This window comes from Glycine soja, chromosome 4, assembly GCF_004193775.1.
Source record: "Glycine soja cultivar W05 chromosome 4, ASM419377v2, whole genome shotgun sequence".
NCBI lineage: Eukaryota > Viridiplantae > Streptophyta > Magnoliopsida > Fabales > Fabaceae > Glycine > Glycine soja.
The window spans coordinates 34,212,502-34,220,734 of record NC_041005.1 but is presented as its reverse complement, the minus strand read 5'-3'; the positions used below and the strand labels follow the sequence as shown (position 1 = coordinate 34,220,734).

Here is an 8,233-nt window from a genome sequence, read left to right as displayed (position 1 = left end):
TAATTAATTTAAAAGAGAAATAACTAAATTGTAATTTGAATTTTTTTCACAAAACATTGAGAAGTCTTCATTAAATGAAGTGTCTTTAATATATTGGTGCATGTGGATGGGTACCAAAACCCTTCAAAATACAAAGGTTCTCGAGAGTTGCTCTAATCAAAATTGTAAAATATTTTAAAAAAATTTGGCCAATGTCTAAATCAAGACAGCTTGATATTGGAGTTGGATTTAAAATTGGGTTTAACAATCACTCGACATTTGAAAAATTAATTTCAACGTGATAATTTCTATGATAATTTGATATTTTCAATGTGTGATACCTGCTTCTTAATTTTAGTTCACTCTTAACATATAACTGAAGTTATGAGTGAGTTTAATTTCGAATATTAAGAAATCTTGAAATGTCGATTGTGATACGATAATGGATTTTGAATTTTTAAATGATCATATATTATGTCAAATTTAGTGTACTATCTTCATACAAATTAAATATAGGTGAAACTATATTAAATTAATATATATATATATATATATATATATATATATATATTAAAATAGATACATTTAAAATAATTAAAATAGATATTTTTTTTAATAAAACAATTAGTTGATTTTAATATGAGAGGATACCCATCTATACACATATGGATGTATATCAATTGTGATCTACTAAGGATGGTGTAGTACGAAATGGCTTCTGGAGATTAAATTTCTAATCGCCGAACATGTACTTTCTCTAGACACAACTATACGTTATGTGAGATAAATATGAATTTCATTCGTCCATGTTGAGAAAAAGTGTTTGACCATAAAAGTAAATTAATGATTAAAAATCTTTAGAAAACAAGGCTTTTATGACTACGTGCGGTTGCTTTTTTCATTTCTAATTACCCAGTTGACCTCCACCTTAAGTTATTTTCGTTTGATAAATATTTTTCTTAAATTCCTTAAATAACTTGTTCTGCAACTAACAAAACATCAAAGCAGAAAAAAAAAACTCAAATTGATTGATACAAATAAACCATCCTTTCACATCAGTCAAGCTTTCAACATTAGGCTGATTTGGCACATTATCACATCTTACCCGCTAGTAATTAATCTTGTACGTACTATGATTTATGACCAACCGAAAAATTAACAGTGTGGAAAAATCAACTTACAAATGAGATCAAAGGGTGAAAATAACATGGAGAGGCCATATTTAATTAAGCTTGTACCACCAACCCCAATATTAATATTGTAAAAATAAACTTAAAAAATAAGATCAACAATAAAATTATAAGATGATCTTAGATCATTACCTAATTTATATTTTCAACCAATCATATAATATGAATTAAATATTATTAATTTTTTTAAATTAAAAAATTTAAATACATGTCACATAAATTAGACGAGACCATAAAAATGGTCATATTTATATGGTAGAGGATTACTTAATAATTTTTCAAAAAATAACATGGAGAAGGCATATTATTTGGAGCCTTGTAATTTGTTGGAAGCTTGAAAAGGAAAGGAACAGCAACGTAGGCTGTTGGAGAAGGCTTCAAAGGCATGGTGGTTGAAAAATAGACGAAGCTTAGCTTTAAGGCAATGGGGACCCTGCAACCAACAACAACACCCTTATGTGGACACATTAGGTGAGGGACACCAAGCCTTTCAACAGCACGCACCAATCTTCCTTCATAAAACACAAACCTTTGATCACACAACCTCACCTTAATTTGTGTCGTATCATTCCCATTGTCCCATTCAGTCACTAAGACATGGAAGCCAGCGCTGGACTGGTCGCTGGGTCACATAACCGCAATGAGCTAGTTGTCATTCATGGCCATGAAGAGGTAATCTTTTGTTTTTTGTGTGTTTTCATGGAACAGTTAGTTAGACTAACAGTTTTATTATGTGGGTTTGGTGCAGCCCAAGGCTTTGAAGAACTTGGATGGGCAAGTGTGTGAGATTTGTGGTGATGGCGTGGGACTCACGGTGGATGGAGATTTGTTTGTGGCTTGCAATGAGTGTGGTTTTCCAGTGTGCAGGCCTTGCTATGAGTATGAAAGGAGAGAAGGAAGCCAGCTTTGCCCACAGTGCAAAACCAGATACAAGCGTCTCAAAGGTAAAGAATAAGATCTTCTCTCTTTTCACATCGACACTCAACGTTTGATCATTATTAATTATTATATTAATTAATTAAGGGAGCCCCCGAGTGGAGGGAGATGATGATGAAGAGGATGTGGATGATATTGAGCATGAATTCAATATTGATGAGCAAACGAACAAGCATGGGCAGGTTGCAGAAGCCATGCTTCATGGGAAGATGAGCTATGGAAGAGGTCCTGAAGATGATGAGAATTCCCAGTTCCCAACACCTGTCATTGCTGGTGGTCGTTCCAGGCCTGTAAGCTTAATTTTGCACAATTTTCTCTCCACCTTATATATACTAACTAACTTGTGCTGTGCTCATGCTCAATAATAACTAAAACTCTTCATGCATGCATTCATTGCAGGTAAGTGGGGAGTTCCCATTATCATCTAACGTTTATGGGGATCAGATGTTATCTTCTTCACTGCATAAAAGAGTGCATCCATATCCAGTGTCTGAACCTGGTAAGCCTCTTTCATTAGTGGAAACCTTTGAATATGTACAAGTACAACCTTTAAATGTATAATTTTTCTATACTATGATGATTGATGCAGGAAGTGCAAGATGGGATGAAAAGAAAGAAGATGGATGGAAAGATAGAATGGATGACTGGAAATTGCAGCAAGGCAATTTGGGGCCAGAACCCGATGAAGATCCAGATGCAGCCATGTATGCTTCCAGCACTGCATTTCATAGAAGTTATTGATAAATTAACTATGATATAATGTGGATGTCAATTATTGACTGCAGGTTAGATGAAGCAAGACAACCACTGTCAAGGAAAGTACCAATAGCATCCAGCAAAATCAATCCATATAGAATGGTGATTGTGGCACGTCTTGTTATTCTTGCTTTCTTCCTCAGATATAGACTCATGAACCCAGTACATGATGCACTGGGGCTATGGCTAACCTCTATCATATGTGAAATCTGGTTTGCTTTTTCATGGATTCTGGATCAGTTTCCCAAATGGTTTCCCATTGATAGAGAGACCTACCTTGACCGTCTTTCCATCAGGTATGAGCGTGAAGGTGAACCAAACATGCTTGCTCCTGTAGATGTTTTTGTTAGTACTGTGGATCCCATGAAGGAACCTCCTCTGGTTACAGCAAACACTGTTCTTTCAATCTTAGCCATGGATTACCCGGTTGATAAGATATCATGCTACATTTCTGATGATGGAGCTTCAATGTGTACATTTGAGTCCTTATCAGAAACTGCAGAGTTTGCTAGGAAGTGGGTACCGTTTTGTAAGAAATTTTCCATAGAACCTCGGGCACCTGAGATGTACTTCAGTGAGAAGATTGACTACCTAAAGGACAAAGTGCAACCCACCTTTGTTAAGGAGCGCCGAGCTATGAAGGTCAGTATTCTTTTAAGAATGTTAACTTTTGAATCAGTTTAGAAACAATGATTGATTTACTGAGAATTGGGTGCATGACAGAGGGAATACGAAGAGTTTAAGGTTAGGATCAATGCACTTGTTGCAAAGGCCCAGAAAGTTCCTCAGGGAGGATGGATCATGCAGGATGGGACACCATGGCCAGGGAACAACACTAAGGATCATCCTGGTATGATTCAAGTATTTCTTGGTAGCAGTGGGGGTCTTGATACCGAAGGAAACCAGCTTCCTCGTCTTGTTTATGTTTCCAGAGAGAAAAGGCCTGGCTTTCAACACCACAAGAAAGCTGGTGCCATGAATGCTCTGGTAGAGTTTTTGAGCACCTTTTGCTACTTGCATCATCATGCTCATTCACCTTTATTTGATGACCCTACTAATAAGTGTTGTCATTTATAGGTTCGGGTATCTGCCGTTCTCACAAATGCTCCTTTCATGCTAAACTTGGATTGTGATCACTATGTCAATAACAGCAAGGCTGCCCGAGAGGCCATGTGCTTTTTGATGGACCCCCAAACTGGGAAGAAGGTCTGCTATGTCCAGTTTCCTCAAAGATTTGATGGTATTGATACACATGATCGTTATGCCAACAGGAACACAGTTTTCTTTGATGTAAGAAACTCACCACAAACAGGATTCTTTTAACATTGTTGGCAGAAATATTTGATCATTTCGCCTTTCTTTTTTTGTCTTTTTGCAGATTAACATGAAAGGTCTAGATGGTATTCAAGGTCCTGTATATGTGGGGACTGGATGTGTTTTCAGGAGGCAAGCTTTGTATGGCTATAATCCTCCCAAGGGTCCCAAGCGTCCAAAAATGGTAAGCTGTGACTGCTGCCCGTGTTTTGGAAGCCGCAAGAAGTATAAGGAGAAGAGTAATGCAAATGGAGAGGCTGCAAGACTAAAAGGTTCTTGTTTTGATTTAAATCACAAGTTATTTTTCCCCTTTTACCTGCTCTAACCTTGTGTGACATGTCTAATAGGGATGGATGATGACAAAGAGGTGCTGATGTCCCAAATGAATTTTGATAAGAAATTTGGACAATCCTCTATTTTTGTGACTTCTACCTTGATGGAAGAGGGTGGTGTGCCTCCTTCTTCAAGTCCAGCTGCCCTGCTTAAAGAAGCCATTCATGTGATCAGCTGTGGATATGAAGATAAAACTGAATGGGGACTTGAGGTACACTAACAACATGCATTTTACGACTCCTTGATGTGTTCTAATTAGGACAATTAGCTAATCAAATTCATGCTTTTTCTTTTCAAATGTGCAGCTTGGTTGGATCTATGGATCTATCACAGAAGACATTCTAACAGGTTTTAAGATGCATTGCCGTGGGTGGAGGTCCATTTATTGTATGCCAAAGAGAGCTGCATTCAAGGGTACTGCTCCTATCAACTTGTCAGATCGTCTCAACCAGGTTCTTCGTTGGGCACTTGGTTCCATTGAGATTTTCTTCAGTCACCATTGCCCTCTGTGGTATGGCTTCAAGGAAAAGAAGCTAAAGTGGCTTGAGAGATTTGCCTATGCAAACACGACTGTTTATCCATTCACCTCCATTCCTCTAGTTGCCTATTGTATTCTTCCAGCAGTTTGCTTGCTTACTGACAAATTCATCATGCCACCGGTAACAATCTTGTTCTATCCCTTCCTGCTACACATGACATGCTTATAAAATTATAATTTTTTTTATTGCTGATGATCCAGATTAGCACCTTTGCTGGTTTGTACTTTGTTGCTCTCTTCTCCTCAATCATTGCAACTGGTATTCTTGAGTTGAAATGGAGTGGAGTGAGCATTGAGGAATGGTGGAGAAATGAGCAGTTTTGGGTCATTGGTGGTGTATCAGCTCACCTCTTTGCTGTGATACAAGGTCTGCTAAAGGTTCTGGCTGGAATTGACACTAACTTTACTGTTACATCCAAGGCAACAGATGATGAAGAGTTTGGAGAATTGTATACCTTTAAGTGGACTACTCTCTTGATTCCTCCAACCACTATCTTGATCATTAACATTGTTGGTGTTGTTGCTGGAATCTCAGATGCCATAAACAATGGGTATCAATCCTGGGGACCACTGTTTGGAAAGCTTTTCTTTTCCTTCTGGGTGATTGTCCATCTCTATCCATTCCTTAAAGGTTTGATGGGTCGACAAAACCGCACACCCACCATTGTAGTGATTTGGTCAGTCCTATTGGCCTCTATTTTCTCCTTACTATGGGTAAGAATTGATCCATTTGTCCTTAAGAATAAGGGACCTGATACCAAGCTGTGTGGAATCAACTGCTAAAAGATTGTTGTCCCTATAGTATTATTCTTTAGAAGACGTATGTAGGGTATACATTCTTGGTTTCACAAACCAACAAAGTGCCAATGCACAAGGATCAATAAGGAACGAGTGAAAATTTTGTGTAGCATAAATGAGTGTTATCATTTTTGTAAATGTTCTCAAGGACATCTATTTTGGCTGGAACTTCCCAAGGATTGTGAAGTAAATCAAAATTGCTGTTTTATCTATTCACTGGAATCACGTTCAAGATGTCAAATACAAAAGCATATATATGTAGAAATATGATAAAATTCAATTAAACAACTTTGTATCATTTGGTCTTAGGTGTTAAGTAGTTGAAAATTTGTTATAACAGATAATGAAGTGTTGAGAGTGGTAGTTATAACTAACCACCATCTATGTTTTGATCTATATAAAAGGAATTGTGTTGTAACACTTGAGTATGAGAAAATTTCCCATGATACAATACACTCTTATCAGTCTCTCTTTCTCTCCAAGAACAACATCTCTTTCATTACTCTTTCAAAAGTATAGATTGCTATTATTCATCTCCTTCAATTGGCTCTAACAGTTTGGTATGCAGAGTTTTTGGTTCAATTTGCGCAACTCAATTCACGTTCCAGTTGAAGGACCATGGTAGGAAACAATGGCATTCTTGGGAATCTACCAATTCTTGAAGGAATCAAGAACTGGGATAGATGGTGTTCTCATATGAGAGTTCTCTTCAGATTTCAAGGTGTGCTTGATATTGTTGAGAAAGGAATTAAAGCATCGAGTGAAAGTGCGACTAAGGCGCAAATAGCAGCTTATAGAGAAGAATTAAAGATTAGTGGAAGGGCATTGTTTTTGATCCACCATTGTGTGGATCCAAATATCTTTGAGAAAATACAAGAAACCAGTTCAACAAAGGAGGCTTGGGATACTCTTGCAGTGTGCTTCAAGGGTGATGAAATAGTCAAGAAAGTGTGACTTCAATCACTAAAGAGGCAGTAGGAGTTGATTCAAATAGAGTCAAGTGAAAGGATTTCAGAATTCTTCACAAGGGTATTAAATCTTGTAAATCAAATGAAGAATTATGGTGAAGAAGTCCTTGATCAAGCAGTGAATGAAAAGATAAGTAAAGATAATGACACTAATTTCATTCAAGCGACTCGGCTATTCAGCCGGATACCAGAGAAAACAAAAAAAAAAAAATCCGAAAAACAAAAAAACATTGTGGTCCTGTAACATCAAACAGAGGACCTTGAAGTCATAGAAAACATAAAATGGAGGACATTGGAGTCCCATAGCATAAGAGCAAAAGACATTTGAAGATTTTGAAAGCATAGAAACAGAGGACGTTGAGTCCTAAGAAGCACAAAGACAAGAAAATTGAGTCCTATAAAGATGAGGACATTGAGTCCTATGAAAGCGAAATAACGTTGAAGTCTTTGAAAAACGTAAAATAAAAGACATTGAAGTCTTTGAAAATGTAAAAGACAGAAGACATTGAAGTCTTTGAAAACGTAAAAATAGAAGACATTAAAGTCTTTGAAAATGTAAAAGGCAGAAAGCATTGAAGTCGTTGAAAGCGTAAAAGAGAAGACATTGAAGTCTTGGCAAACGTAAAAGATAGCAAACGTTGAAGTCTTTGAAAATGTAAAAGACAGAGGACATTGAAGTCTTATAAATGTAAAAGACAAAAGACATTGAAGTCTTATAAAGTGTAAAAGACAGAAGACTTTGAAGTCTTTGAAAATGTAAAAGACAGAAGACATTGAAGTCTTTGAAAATGTAAAAGACATAAGACATTAAAGTCTTGTAAATGTAAAAGACAGAAGACATTAAAGTCTTTGAAAATGTAAAAGATAAAAGACATTGAAGTCTTGGAAAACATAAAGACAGAGGACATTGAGTCTTATGAAAGCATAAAGACGAGGACGTTGTGTCCTATGAAAAATAAAGATAGAGGATTTTGAGTCCTATGGAAACACAAAGATGAGGATGTTGAGTCCTACAAAAGATAAAGACAGAGGACTTTGAGTCCTATGGAAACATAAAGATAGAGGACGTTGAGTACTATAAACATAAAGACAGAGGACTGAGTCCTATGAAAGCATAAAGACAAAGGACGTTGAGTCCTATGAAACATAAAGACAGAGGACTTTGAGTCCTATGAAATCATAAAGACTGAGGACTTTGTGTCCTATGAAAGCATAAAGGTGAGGATGTTGAGTCCTATGAAAGATAAAAATAGAGGACTTTGAGTCCTATGAAAAAAGACAGAGGACTGAGTCCTATGAAACATAAAGGCAAGGACGTTGAGTCCTAGTACTCAATAATAATATATTTATTATTAATAATAATATTATCTAATGTGAACTCAAGAAGGCTAAGAACCTTTAAACTCAAGCACTTACACCAA

The 8,233-nt window shown here is 36.6% G+C and overlaps 1 protein-coding gene across 1 annotated transcript; it reads left to right on the top strand.

Moving 5' to 3' along the window:
• Positions 1-1,609: 1,609 nt before the first annotated feature.
• On the top strand, positions 1,610-6,303 carry LOC114409609 (cellulose synthase A catalytic subunit 7 [UDP-forming]-like). The gene is made up of 12 exons (XM_028373114.1): positions 1,610-1,841; positions 1,918-2,113; positions 2,193-2,395; positions 2,505-2,604; positions 2,695-2,809; positions 2,891-3,503; positions 3,585-3,848; positions 3,939-4,151; positions 4,240-4,447; positions 4,523-4,719; positions 4,814-5,167; positions 5,248-6,303. The coding sequence occupies exons 1-12, from the start codon at positions 1,767-1,769 to the stop codon at positions 5,827-5,829; spliced, it is 3,120 nt and encodes a 1,039-aa protein (XP_028228915.1). The 5' UTR covers positions 1,610-1,766; the 3' UTR covers positions 5,830-6,303.
• Positions 6,304-8,233: the final 1,930 nt, after the last annotated feature.

Excerpts from the sequence above, each read along its gene's own strand:
- LOC114409609 (XM_028373114.1), top strand. The coding sequence starts at position 1,767 with ATGGAAGCCAGCGCTGGACTGGTCGCTGGGTCACATAACCGCAATGAG. Across the intron at positions 2,114-2,192 it reads CAGATACAAGCGTCTCAAAG|GGAGCCCCCGAGTGGAGGGA; the intron begins GTAAAGAATAAG and ends TAATTAATTAAG. Across the intron at positions 3,504-3,584 it reads AGGAGCGCCGAGCTATGAAG|AGGGAATACGAAGAGTTTAA; the intron begins GTCAGTATTCTT and ends GGTGCATGACAG.